The sequence below is a fragment of the Lycorma delicatula genome, chromosome 4 (assembly GCF_047948215.1).
Source record: "Lycorma delicatula isolate Av1 chromosome 4, ASM4794821v1, whole genome shotgun sequence".
NCBI classification, from domain to species: domain Eukaryota; kingdom Metazoa; phylum Arthropoda; class Insecta; order Hemiptera; family Fulgoridae; genus Lycorma; species Lycorma delicatula.
The window spans coordinates 10,990,498-11,005,780 of record NC_134458.1 but is presented as its reverse complement, the minus strand read 5'-3'; the positions used below and the strand labels follow the sequence as shown (position 1 = coordinate 11,005,780).

At 31.4% G+C, this 15,283-nt stretch overlaps 1 protein-coding gene across 2 annotated transcripts in view; it reads right to left on the bottom strand.

Annotated features, from left to right (window-relative positions):
- LOC142323107 (uncharacterized) overlaps positions 1-13,366 on the bottom strand; it is a 47,458-nt gene extending 34,092 nt beyond the window's left edge. The window contains exons 1-2 of one of the 2 annotated variants that reach the window (XM_075362298.1): positions 13,205-13,366; positions 1,992-2,051 (exon numbers count right to left, since the gene is read on the bottom strand). In XM_075362298.1, the coding sequence (XP_075218413.1) occupies positions 1,992-2,051; positions 13,205-13,260 (116 nt within the window). In that variant the 5' untranslated portion in view covers positions 13,261-13,366. The remainder of the gene's footprint in view (positions 1-1,991; positions 2,052-13,204) is intronic. The other variant, XM_075362297.1, reaches the window with a different exon arrangement.
- Between the last annotated feature and the right edge of the window lie 1,917 nt (positions 13,367-15,283).

Sequence of the window (15,283 nt, the reverse complement as noted above, 5' to 3'; positions counted from 1 at the left end):
TCATAAATAGAAATAAAAAAAAACCCAGGGTTTGGCAAAAGCTTGGGCCTTGGTCATCAGTGATATCCATCATTTCAGGAAATTAAAGTATTCATTAGTAGGAATTTGTTTCATTAATACAAAAAATTAAAGGAAAGGTTACATTTCAATATGGACTGACGGAGATAAGTATGATAAGGATACAAAAACTTGTTACATGTTATGATGATTGACAACAAGAATGGCGTAGGCATTTAGAAATACATTAAACAATTTTTTATTGATTATGTTCTTTTAAAAAATGAATACTAATTACTATAATTCCCCTTTTAATTTCACCTGTATCATCATTAAGTTTGATAGTACCGATATTATTAAAATAAAACTCTGTAGATGTTAAGTAGAATTTATCTACTCTGGGCTTAAAAATTTACTTCAAACAATGTTGTACATGTTATCAAAGATTTACAAATATGAAGTATGAGTGGAAAGTTTTAAGAGAGGTTCTGCCACTGATCAATAGGAGGGGGTAGGTTTGCCTGCAGGTGGGGAAGAGAGCCTTGTTTTGTCTTTGAAACACCCTGAAAAGATCACAATTATCTTTGTTCAAAAGAGAGTGGCATACTGGTGAGTGAAGACATGTTTTCAGTTCTCACCAGATTATTGATTTTGCGAAATGGATGAAAAAATGGAGCAAGTTTGTGTCAAACTTTCTTTGAAAACCAGGAAATAAGCATCAGAGACTTATGAACTCTTAAAAAACAGCTTTCAGGAATAAATGTCTGAGACAGTAAAATGTTTTTATGGTTCAACAGATTCACATATGGCTGCAAATCTGTCAAAGATGACCCCCAGCCGGCCTTCCACTTCAAAAACTAAAGAAAACATTATAAAATTTCAAGATTTTTAGTGCAGTCTGACTGTACTCTTAGGGATATGGTTGATGAACTGAATTTAAGTTTCTACATGGTTCAATCAATCTTAACTGAAGATAAGAACATGCATCAAGTGTTGTAAGTGAAATTCATTGTTAAATTGTTGTCTCAAGAACTTTCTTGAAACAATTTCATTCTTTCTTTCTTAAAGTGTCTCAAGAATTGATTAATCAAGCCAAAACTGACTAAGATTTATTAACAGGGTAATTACAGGTGATGAATTATGAATTTATGGGTATGAACCCAGAAACAAAGGCAAAATCATTACAGTGGTCCAAGTTCACTATGACCGAAAAAAGCATGACTAAGTCAGTCGAATGAGAAAACAATGTTGGTAGTTTTCTTCAATTGTATGGGTATTATTATCGTGCATCACTAATTTGCACCAAGGGGTCATTGAATCAGGAATATCATAAGTGATCAACAGCATTTCCGCGAAAATGTGCAGAAGAAATGGCCTGCTCTCTGTCAAGACACAAGAACTGGGTCCTCCACCATGATAATGCACTGCTCAATGTACATTCTCAATTGTGGAATTTATGGCCAAATGTCAAATTCCTGTGTTTCTGCATACCATTCTATTCTCCTGATTTAGCCCCTGCCAACTTCTACCAGTTTCCTAAATTGAAATTTTCACTGAAAGGGAACCAATTCGAATCAATTGAAGGCATCAAGACAAATATAGGAGAGGGTTCTAACACCCTTATGGAAAATATTTCCAGCAATGCTTCCAAAAGTGTTAACACCATTGGAGTCGATGTGTTCAGTCAGAAGGGTGCTACTTTTAAGGTGATCCATCACAGTAATCTGCAAGTACTGCTGTTTTGAAATTACAAGCCATCTTAAAACTTTCCAATCATACCTTATACAATAGGTTTTTTTCTTTTCAAAGAACAAGTAAATTATGTGGCTGGAGTTGACTATATACTGAAAATTACTGGTAATTATACATTTTTTATTTAAAATGTTGATCATGGTGAACTGTAGTTGTGACGGTTCTACTGTAATTAGTAAAAAAAAAAACAATGTTTCAATAAATTATGTGGATATCATGAATAAAATAAAGGTTTTGCATACCATACTTCAATGTTGTCATGATCAAATAACTCTTCATCCATCTCTTCATTAGCATCAACCCTGAAAGAAAAAAACAATAATTCAGTCCAAGAATCTATTCCAAAATTTAATATAACAAAATATGATATGATGTTCCAAATTATCCAGTACAATACTGCTAACAAATTGATTAGGATAAGATATAAATTTCACATTATACATGTCACAATTTCACATTAAGACAATCAGTAAAATGTCTGCATCATAATTATTTAAGTAGTAACGTACACAGCAAATATGTAGTTATATAAAATATTGAAGAAGTTTATAAAATAAAGTATTTTTAAAGAAAGATTAAGCTTTTAACTGGCATTTTAATTCAAGCAATGTTTTTTTTTTCAAGGTAATTTTGTTTATCCTATTCATCTATGAAAATTTGTCAACTGATTCTAAAATAATCTGAAAATCAATATAACACAAACAGTTTTCATGAAAGTTTAGTTATATAAGACTAATTAGATTAAAACAAAACTTTTGATAATTTTTTAATTTGCATAGCAGTAGATTTTTGTTCAAAATTAAATAAGGTTTCTACAAATGCAAATTTTCATTCAAATTTTACAACCTTAATTTTTTCTAAACTGCATATTGAATGAATAAATCAGATAATCATACTATAAAAGTTATTCATAGAAAAACAAATTTTATATCCTTTGATTTTGCATTGATTTTTTTTTTATTCAAATATCCTCAGCAATTAAAAATACAAAATTCAGAAAGGAAAAGGCCCCCTCCATTCTAAGTATTTTACTTTTAAAGACAGAATAACTTTACATACAGTTAAGATTTATTCACCCACTCACACCAATTTTGTTAAAATTAGTTTCAATGTTGTTGGGCGATTTATAAACTAACAAGTAAACAAATACAAACGGAGATCCATATATTAGAGCTTTATTTCAAAGACAATCATATGAAAAGAATGTAGTCAGTAAATAAATAAAATAAAGTAAACGTTTATAAAAGTTTAAGTAAAAGTAAATGGGAGTGTCATTTGCTCTGGAAACTTATTGAAAAATGTTAACTTAAATATAACTTAACAAAAGGTAAACTTTTTGCAGAAACTTAGAGAATCAATCTTTTGAAAATCAGAAGACAGATTTTCATATATAAAAAGGGCTATCAAACTTACCTTGAACAAAAAGCATTGCTTGAATTAAAAAGCCCGGTTAAAAGATTAATTTTTCTTTAAAAACAATACTTTATTAAACTTACTCAATAGTTTAAAACTATCTTATACTGTGCAACTACACAAAAACTAGAAACTTATAACTTGTTAGAAAATTTATTGCAGAAACAACTTGAGTAAATTATTTTGTTACAGAAATTATTGACAGTACGTTGAAAAGAAACTACAAAAAAATTTAGCAGATAGAAAAAAAGTCTAACTTTCAAATAACAGTGAAGGATCAGATTAAGCAATAACAATAATTTCATACTGTATTACAAAGTACAACAAAGTTACAGTGTGTAACAAAGGTTGAAATATTGGAAAAATTGTATTTATGGTTCGATTTGGCTCATATTCAGAATATATATTAGTTACGTGCAAAGAAATATTTCTGCAAAAAATGGACCCACTAGGTGGTGCTGGGGTTGAAATATTTAGAAAAATCATATTTATGAACTGATTTGGCTCATATTCAGAATATGTATTAAAAAAAATAAACAAATATACAAACAGACTTTCTTCTTCTATATATATATATATATAAAAGGCAATGTGTATGTGTCTCCGGTATAGATTAAAAAACTACTGAAACAATTTATGCACAGCAAAAAGGAAAAGGGGAAAAAGGGGATAGGTGAAAAGAGGGAAATGAAGGTGAGAAATGGAAAAAAGTGAAAGGTTAAATTTTGTGAAGTTCCATATGTTGTTTATCAATGTTTTATCAAACTTTCAATTGTGTTCATTTAATCTATATACATATATATATATACTCAGCAATAGCGAAGCTTTGCCGGGTCTGCTAGTTATTAAATACAATACAAAATCAATATGTAATAGCATTTTAGAATTTCTATAGTTTTTGTGAAAGTTTTCAATCATAAAAGCACTTAATAGTTTGTTATCCCCAGTTATAAGGCCATAGTGACCAATCTAAGAAGATAAACCGTTTGTAATCAAACTTTCTGCTTTTAACTGGAACTGTCAAAAGTTATAATCAACAATAACTTATATTTTTAATTTATAAACAGATATTAAAAACTCTTTTTACAGTTTTTCAAAAGTACTTTTTATTTAGTTTTAATCATTATAATTTTTTTTAAATTTTTGTTAAGCGTTTGCTTTTTTTGTAATTATTCCATCTATATCAACTGTAGATGATTATTTATCAATCAAAACAACCATTAGTTTCAGATTTTATCTATATCTTTCTTATGAATGGTTTTTGAATATTCTCTATTTTTAAATTTATAGTTTAGATTAAAAAAAAAATTTAATTACATATTAGTGTGAACAACAGATAATCACTTTACAAAGAGAGCTATCAATAATCTTCAACGACTGATTCCAAGTCCAACTCTGATGCCTATTAGGTTTACTTTATGATTTATTCCTCTCATCACAAAACTAACATTAACCTTAATGCTGACCTCTCTCCACAGAATGGATTAGCAATTGAACAGGTCTTGATAACTCATAAAACTGATTGCTAATTGATTACAATAATGATAACAAAGCGCAAACCTTGGCCTTTATGGGTCACAAACTGTCCAAACCTGCTTTTCAACATTTAGATCTTGTAGTTCCTGATCCTAAACATATTTACTATGGTATATTAAAGTAAGAAAAAAATTTAAGTTCATCAAGTAATTGCTCAGAATTATCCCACAGAGTATTTATTTTATTTTCCTTAACAAAATATAATATTAAAAAAGTAATAATATAAAAAGAACAAGAGTTGAACATTGTAATAATTTTGTATTAAGAGCCTTAGGCCCTTAATACAGCAAGGCCTAGGGGTCCTGGTATGGGAAGGTTAAGCATCTAACTTCAATTTCATTAAGTTTATTACTTTTCACTATGGTCAGTTTATAAAAAAGTACAGTGTGGAAAGTGCAATACTAAAACCCTTTTCCCCACATTAGTGCAAAGAATATTCCAATAAAAGGATATGGATGTATATACTCTACAAAGCCAAGTGACGATCCCCTTCCTAACACCAAAACTTAGAGGGATTAAAATAAATTATTTTCTTGGAAGCAGACTTTATTTATAGTTACCCCAGTAAATCTATGAGCTTGTGACATCATGTGCTGACATCTCATTATATTATTGTTTTCCAAAACATTTGTTTTGCACATAATCATTATTTTTATTTCATTTTTCAACTTACAAACAATACGGGTGCCAAAACAATACATTTATGTGTTTAATTCTTTCCACTTGAGTTGATTACATGTACAAAAATGCTTAATAACTCAATATTGTAAACAATAACAATACCTTAACCAATGGCATTGCTCTGATTAGAATTTTGTACATACCTTTTTTTTTTTTAAGGAGGTGGAGGAACCCCATTTACAAGCACCTGGGCAGTGTTGGGCTCACAACAGGTTCTGCAAGATGTTATTAAATGCATGTATTCCTGCGCACTACTGACTAAACCTCCACCCCAGGCTACCCACCCTTCCTGGTACAGCTGGTGTGCATTACTTCAGGAAGGGGAAAATATGCCCTCACACACATTCAAACACCATAGTCAACAGACACGGACCTCACACCCACAAGATACAAAACATCAGACTAAATCTCACCACACACTCCACAAAATCCAATCATCACTCAGAAAACATACCTCACGCCGCACACTCCAAACATCACATCAAAACCAGTCACATCCAATCATATAAACAAACACCTCACAGACAATCGAACACTATAGTATACTTACCTCATGGGTCACCATCAGATGCGGGAGATTTTTTGTAATATATTATTTCTTGTTTTATTTTTGTTCATGGGTTATTAATGCAGTTTGTTATGGCAGAATTTAAATCCATAGTTAAGAAAAACCTAGGAGTCAAGCATGTGAAATGATCTATAATGTTTATGACTTTATGAAAAAAAGAAGCTCTAAAAGTAGGTAAATTAACTGACGACGTACACATAACTGTCATTCAAAAATGCAAAGAAAGAACTGCTGCTGCTTGTGGGATATCAAGAACACAGGTTCAAAAACTTAGAAGAGAAAAAACACAATTCTTCAATCAACATCCCAATCATGTTCTTTCAGCATGCCAAAAAGAATAAACGACGTTCTAAACCTGTCAGTGAAGAAAAGTTAATGAATTTCATTCAAAGAAGAATGAATTGCCTACTTTAAAAAAAAAATAAGGCAAAACTTTAGATCTAGATTTTAAAGGTAGTGAATCAAATTTAGCTGTTATTTTGAAAGTTAGGTTTCAAATTGCGTAAAACTGCAAATAACAGAACTTTTAATTGAGAAATCCAATATTAGGTGGAAGAGAATTGAATAATTGCAGGCAACAGCTAAGTACAGACAATTGTTTATTTGGATGAAACGTAAGTTTTAAGTTCGCATTGTTTGACAAAGTTGTGGTCTGATGGTATTGTTGAGGGACTTACTTTGCTGATTAATAACGATGACTGTTTAATAGTAATTCATGCTGTAGGAGAAATCAGTTTTATTCCGAACGCATTACTAATTTGGAAAGCTAGTTTGAAAAGTTGTGACTAACATGAAAACATGAATACAGACAATTTCATAAAATGGGCGTGTGAAAAAATGATTCTAAATCTTCCATCAATATCAGAAGTAGTTGTTGATAACACCCCTTATTACAATATAGGTATTGATAAAGCGCCAAATTCTAACTCCAAAAGAAAAGATATGACCAATTGGCTGGAAAAAAACCATATTCCGTGTAGTTCAAAAATGCTAAAACCACAGTTATATGAATTAGTAAAGTTACATAAAACTTAAGTACAAAAATATTAGCTGGATGAACTTTTAAAAAAACATGAGCATCGAGTTCTTAGACTCCCACCGAACCATCCTGATTTGAATCTGATCAAGATGGTATAGTCAACCGTAAAAAGACGTGGCGTGTCATAATAAAACACTTTCTTTCACAAATGTTTAAAAATTAACTATAGAGAAAATTAATTCCATGAATGAAGATGACTGGAAACTCTATTGTGAAAAAGTAAAAAAATATTGAAAAAGAGTAAGAAAAACTAGAACCATTGATAGATGAAATGAACGAACATTACACATTATACATGTAGACTCTGATAGTGAAAGTGAAAATGAAAGTGATTTGTTTAGCAAGGATGGTAAACTTGCTAGAAGTTGAATTAGATACATGAAGAAAATTCAAGTAAGCTTTTGTTTATTTTAGTAGTTAAATTTAGTACAAATAAGGGTTATAAAAGAATTAATTATGTATTGTTTATATTTACTAACTGTAATTATGATAGTTATTACTGCACACAATATGATAATAAGTAATACTTCAATTTGATATGCGGAATTGATGTTTTCAGGCCGAGTAGTAATACACAGTCTGCTCATGACATCACAATCTCGTACATTGGCTGGGCCTAGTATACTACACACTATTTAAATAATAAAACTCCAATTATACAGAGTGATTCAAAGAAACGGGAAATTTTTAAAGTTGTGTTGGTAGCCGTGGGCGATTGGTACCACTTGATAAGTGGCGCCAGCCTCTCTAACCTAACCTGCCATTTAGTTGTCATGGATCCTTGGAGTGGTGCGCAACGTGCATTTGCTATCAAAGCGTTTTACAAAAACAATGACAATGTGGAGGGAGCGCGTAGAGAATTTTGCCGTCATTTTAATCTGGGACGGCACGACCGTGTTCCATCAGCACATGCAATTAAATCATGGATATCTAATTTTGAGGAAACCGGTTCGGCAATGAAAAAGAAACCTCCAGGCCGTGAGCAAACCGTCCGTACACCACAGAATATTCAAGCTTTACAAGATGCTGTCACACGAAGTCCGCATTGGTCAATTCGTCGCCTCTCAGCATCTTTACAATTGCATAGTTCAAGTGTTTGAAGAATGTTAGTGAAGGACTTGCAATTCCATCCATACAAGTTCAGATCGCCCAGGAACTGAAACCGAACGATGCAGTTGTGCGAGCACAATTCTGCACAATTCTGGGGTCACCTTAAAAGCAAAGTGTTCCACAGTAGACCTGCTACAACGGAAGAACTGAAGGCAAAGATCCGAGAAGCAATTGCGGAAATTCCAGTTGTAATGTTACATCAAACCATGAACAATTTAACGAAGAGACTTCGTGAGTGTTTAGGTAGAAGAGGGTCACCTGGAAGATGTCATCTTTAAAAAATAAACTAAAATGGCTACATTTGTACAATTACATGAAATAAAATTCATTTTCTAAAAAAAATTTTTCATTAACGTTATTTAATTTTTAAAATTTCCCGTTTCTTTGAATCACCCTGTATAATTAACAACAACATCATTCTAACTATGTATATGGTAAAAATACTATACGATGACTGATACGAAAAAATCCCTTTTGGCATGCCACAAGGCGTAGATTTCTCCGATGCTAAGTAGGGGATAAAAAAAGATTTCTACCTTAAAGTTAAGAAAAACTTCAAATTTACTCAATATGACAATGGTTGTATGTGAAAAGAAGTTTCACATTTTTAGCATATGACAAGCCCCAACTTACAATTCCAGCAACAGTTTGGTCATCCCTTGCTCTAAGGGTTGGTCATATCAAAAATTATCTCAGACAAAAGTTTTAGGTAATGTTTAGAGGACTAACAACCACTTTAAACCGATTCGATACTGTCCCTATTAGGGGTAAGATTTTTTTGTCTTCAAAACCCCACTTTTTCCACCCCCTGGGCCAATGGTTGGCAATATCAAAAAACTTTACTTAGATAAGTTTTAGGCCCTTATCCAAAGAATAGTAGGAACTTTAAACGAATTCGATATTTTATTTAATAAGGAAGTTACAGCCATATTTTCAAAAAAAGTGCCCCATTTCTTTCCCCACGATACAATTTTGCCCATTAACAAACTAGACCAAGATTTTGGGTTGTTATATTTTATGTATCAATTTGAAAGTTATTGATGCAAAATTATGACAGTTATAGTGTCCACAAGAAAGTGAAATAAGTATATATATATATGTATATATAAAAACTTTCGAACTGACAGTGTTTTTGGGGTCTGGGGGATGTGAAATGCAAAGATATGTCAAAATTTTCTGCAAGTCGAATCATTGTACCCATTAAAATAGGTAGCTTTCTTATGAAATCTACCTAAAACCAGGCTTCAGTTTGAACCATAATTTATGAGTGTTTACATGAAGTTGTATATACAGTCATAACAATGATTACCAGATGTACTCTTTTAAGGTACAAGTAATTTTCTGGATATGCACTTACGAACTCTTTTTCATATTGTAGGTGTTTTCAAGGGTCTTGAGGATGAGCACAATATTACACTCTCCATGTCACTAGGGTTAGCAAAACTGTCCAGTCTGGGAAAAAAATGTGAATATGTTGGGGATAGAGTTTCAAATACCAACATGGTTGTGAGATGTGAGCAAGAAAAAACATTGTCTGGTGCAGTATTATCATTCTCTGTGCAGTGCAATGACTATGCAATAGGCATAAATTCTATTCTATACAGTATATAATGATTGCATACAACTTTTAACCACCGAATGGAAGTGGATTGTTCTAAACTCATGAAATTTTAACATATTAGTAATTAGTATGAGGATATGACAACTGTTATTTTTATTGTCTTGTGTTGATTAATTTGATCAGACAAATGTCACAACAAAAACGTAAATTCCATGCATATATATACATATTGTGGGAGTTTATAAAATTTAAAAAGGCAAAAATAGATTATGAAGTACAACTGTGTACTATCAATAGCAAATAAGGGTCATACAGATTTGAATCTGCATCTGTCTTCAGATAAACATAAAAAAAAAAACGTCCATTCCTACAGTAGAAAAATACTTTGTGTAAAAGATACTGCAGAAGAAAATAAGGTATTGGCAGCAAAGACTGCATTGGCTTTCTATACAGTGTCCCATCATCAAAACTACAACCATGCAATTTTTCAACAAAATTATTTAAGATAATTTTGAGTTATTCCTCAGTAGCCAGTCACATTTCATTAGCTAGAACAAAAACAGAAGCTATAGTGAATAATGTGTTGGCCCCTCATTCCTTGAAAATCATGCAGCTACAAAAAGTATGTCCTATTTTGATACAGTATCTTGATGTGGAAACGCATATATCAGATAGAATGTTAGATCTCACATCATTCCAAATGAAAAATCTGAATTTCTAAAGTTGTATAGTTAATGTCTTTATTAAAAAAAAAAAAAAAACATTTTTCTAGTAAATTCATAGCCATTACTGGTGATAACTACAATAGTAATTTTGAAGATATTAACAGAATTGGCAATCAGTGGCAGCTCGTAGCTAAAATTAGTGGGGGTACTGCTCCAGAAAATTTTTTTCTGGGCGTTTTCAAGACCATGGTTAAAGTTTTCTGTAAAATAAAAAAACCGAAAAAAAAATTAATCAAATAGAATAGCTGGAAGCAGGATAATAATATAATTCTACACTTTATCACATTCAAGAATATGGTATGTAAGAATATGGCATTATTCTGTTTAACCGAATAAATAATAAAATGACAATACATATAATATTTTTTAGTATTATTAGATAATAACTTAATATAATGTCCACTTAAAAACACTATAGTCCAATGGTGCTTAATTTAAATTTCTATGTACACAGAAACAAATACATAATTAGTTTTTACCAATTACCTTCTCTTTTGCCCTTCCAGCGTGTTTTTGAACAGATTTGTCAATCAAAGAGCCCTTGCTTTCTGCCATCTTCTGATCGCTATTGAAAAAACAACTAAACTATTTTCATACTCCTTCCACTGACTAAAATAGAATAGGAAACAAAAACCAGGAACGTTCCATACGCATGCAGAGTAAAAAAAAACTACCTTCCACCAGCATGCCAGGATCGGCGCTGTGGAAGCGACAGTGCTCTCGCATGCAGCTGCCTATGTGCACATTCACACAACAGCCAAACACCACACTGCTGGAACTGTGACACGCACAGTTCCATACAAAGATCTTTATATCTTTTTCATAAACTGGGGGACCGCTACTGACATTAGCCTTAAGGATTATATATTGTACAAGTATAAAGAAAGAATTAAAGAAAATAGGTATCATTATATTAAATGTTATTGATAATATCAAGTGAAAATAGAGTGTGCTGTAGTTCCACAGTGACTATATGTGAGCTGCCCACTGCTGGCAATAATAATGTTTTTTTCGTCTTCAAAATTTTTTTCAGAAAACAATATGAGGAACAGGTTTCCTGGCCCACATCTTAAACTGTATACAGTATGGTGCAGATGATTAACCAATTGATACTGAAAGTTTTGTGTTGTAAATATTTAACTGTTTTCAACATGCACTGTCCAAACAGCAGAACTTACAGAATTCCTGTCTTTTGTAGACTTAAGAGTACAAATAACTTCTTTACCACTCAAAGACTAGATTATCTTTCTTGTTCCCTGCCATCAACTGTCTACACGAGATGTTCTCAACCATGAAATCCTATTTTTTACCCCAAGAACACTGTTCAGTTGCTATTACAGTTATCTGAAAACACTTTAAACAAATCTTATCTCTGGTCCTGCATTCATTAATGTTTATATTCCAAAATAAAATTCAAGCCATGCAAAATGAAAATAACATCAATTCTTATCTCAATGGAAAAGAAATTAATAGAAAGGAAGGAGGCCAAATTTCTGCCATTGAAAATAACAAATCTTATAAAAGACAGTGAGGAAAATGTGCATCAGTGTTTAGCTTTAAGAAAAACTTTATTGTATGTATATGAGAGCTGTTACAGTATCTTAGAGTGTGGACTCAATATTTCCACCAGTTCTATATTTTTCAGTGGATGAAGTCCATAAAATTCCAATGTTGATATTGAGAGGTGTGTAGAATTAATGCAGGAAAAAAGGGAATTATTTAGGAGTCCCTTCTATTTGATAAACTTACAAATCTGCAAAGTTTCTTGGCAAGAAAGGAAAATAATAAAGAACTGAGTGAAGCATCTCATAAAAAGTGGGTGTGCTATTTCAAGTAGTGATGTGTTTTTTTAATCAAAAAATGTTTGAAGATCAAATTATACGTAACAATTAGAGGGGATGATAACCATAAACTATAATTCATAACAAAAACTTGGGTTGGCAAACAAGTCATGAACAGACGTGTGCGAGTATGCGTGCGTGTGTGCACACACACATATATATATTGAATAGATATATTTACATATTTCTGGTATATGTATACACATACTATATGTGTATAAATCACTTTTAATCTTTAATATTTTGTTTAGTAATTGTATACACATTTAATATAAGACTGGTGTTGCAAGATCCCGCTAAAGTACTTATCGTAAAAATTATAATGAAACAAAAATAAAATAAGGTAAAAGTTTTCGTATTTCTGTACTTGGGTGGATTAAAGTTGATTTATATTATATTTAAATTATTAGTGCAGAGGTGATATGGGTCTTGAAAGAATCTATTTTAGAAAAAAATTATAAATATACACATATAAACATACAAAAAAATTTCAGTATAAGAATTTTATATTGGCATTCAAATGTGCAGAAAATACTAATACTAACAAGAATTCGCGGTGTATGTATGCATTCTTATCGGATAAATTTTATACTTATATCCAGATGAGCAGAAAAGTGAAACCAGGTTGCGCATACGCTCTTAATTCGTAAATCGCCAAATTCTAAGCAGAGTGAATTAATATAATCAAAAGAAAAAACTGATAAATTGTGCAATAATGGGGTTGATAACCATAACCTGCAAAATTTATAACATTAACAATTACAAGTTATTAGTTAACAATAGTTAGGAACGTACTCCAATGCACACAACACTAATCTAAACTTAAATACATTTATTATGTTTACATATATTTCATAAACTAAAGGCAGTCATCCATTTGCTAAAGGGTGTTAAAGCAATAAATAACAGAACAGCTTATCGTTATCACTCAAACCATTACAGAAATTGTTGCATTTGTAGAAATATTTTTTTTATACTCACACGTAAGGTTCCACAAAATCTTCGCCACTCAAGGGCTTATTTCTCATGTTCACCATGATTAATTCCTAAAATATAACTCCTACGCAACCAGCAACCAACGACAACGAACACTTATCAACCGAACAGCGCTGCGTCGTCTACAAGCTAGTATTGTGTATCCTACTACAGGGGTAAATGCTATCCAAAGCCAATATGATCATTCAACATCTAAATTGCAAAACTTTATAAATACAAAGGACTTTCATTGTGATTGAATTGAAGGATCATTTTTAATTAAAATAAGCGCTAAAGAAATGTATTAATTTCTTCTAACAAAGGACGCTTTTTTTTTAGTCTCAAATGAATAAAGAATGTTCAGAGAACTGAACGCTTTTGTACTCGTTTGTCTTGAGGTTACTCGATAGTACAACAATCAACCAAAAGAAAACTTACACCACATTATAGATAACTAAAAATGAAGTGATTGCTAGATATAAGTACACATTCATATTGTTACACACTTTTATTTTGGCTATGGCACTGGGTGTTATATAAACCCTTAACATTTCTAATTTACGTGATGTAAATGATTACCGTATGAGCCTTACGCCATACTTTCAAACAGTAACAGAATTATTTAATTGCATTCCACCGGAATCCATTCCCTTTATCAAGTGAAAAGAAGTCATTATACAACAAACTACGATTTTTCAAAAGCTGGACATTCGTCCCTGTTGTTCCCACATTACTCGTTAGCGTAAAAATGAAATTTTTATTATCAATAGGCGTAGGCAATGCAGAATATTAAATAATGAGATCGCAATCCTATAAAATATTATTCTAAGAGAACATGAAATATTACGACGGCGAAGACAGATTGTGATGCCAAGATTACATTAAACAACGTATACTGTGGTAACGAAATAAATTTTTTAAAAAATTAAGTAAATGTAAAGTTGTTATACGAATCTACCGAAATTATATATATATTTATAAAAAAAAATTGTGGAATGTTTCAATAGTTTTGCGGAACTGCAAATCTAATTTTCGGCATACCTACGAATTTTATTACGACTTAAAAGACCATTATGACCGTAGGTTAATAGAATTGCATAAGAATTCTTAATTGAAAAGGGACAACATTTTAAGAAAAATACCAATGGAGATGTAAAAACTTATAGAAGAAAAAGTATGGCAGCTAATAAGAAATGAGTAAATGCATAGAATGCAATATACAAGACCGATAATAAATCATATCCACATTTTTACAACCAGAAGGGAGAAAGAACCCCATTCAATTTCTCTTGACTTTGAACACCTCAATACCTAGGCTTTGTTTAACAGGTACGGCTGTGTTACGAAGAATTAAATGAAACATGGGAGTGATAATTTATAAATACATACGAATCGTCTGTAACTATTGTATAAGAAGTAATTTTTTATTATATTAATAGTTATCTATTGTATTGAAACAAATTTTTACGCAGCCAAGGAAATGAAAGTGCAGCCCGTTAGTGAGGAAAGCGAAATTATTGGAAAGTTTTTATCATGTAATCTGAAAACAAGGAATTTGTATTAACACGAATTAAAATATTTCATTTTGACATAATACAATTAAACAATTTTTCTGGTACCATGCAACGATTGATTTTTATCAAAACTGCAGAGACACACGGGGACGCGTATATAAACATACGCGCTCGCGTAATTATTATTAAGCGTCACAATTTTTTCTATATTTATCAATTCCGGTCCTTATGGTGAGATACAAGAACTATGTCTTCGCAAAGAAGAGACACTCGGTTGCATAAGCTTTATTAATGTAATTAAATGATGTTAAGGAATTGGAAGTGACCATTTCAATTTTTAGTTAACTGTTCACTACGGTTAATTCCTTAGGAAATTCCTGTAACTCCGCGTTAAAGCGTTTGTAGTCGTGGTATAAATTTCTTTTAATATTAAAACTTGCTTGCTAATAATAAAAACCAGCCATTATACTTGTAGTAATTATTAAGCATTCGTTTAGTAAAAATATAAAAGTACTTAATGTTTAAGCGGTTGTATAAATTTAGTATTCAGTCTGGTTTGCTGGATCTTGAA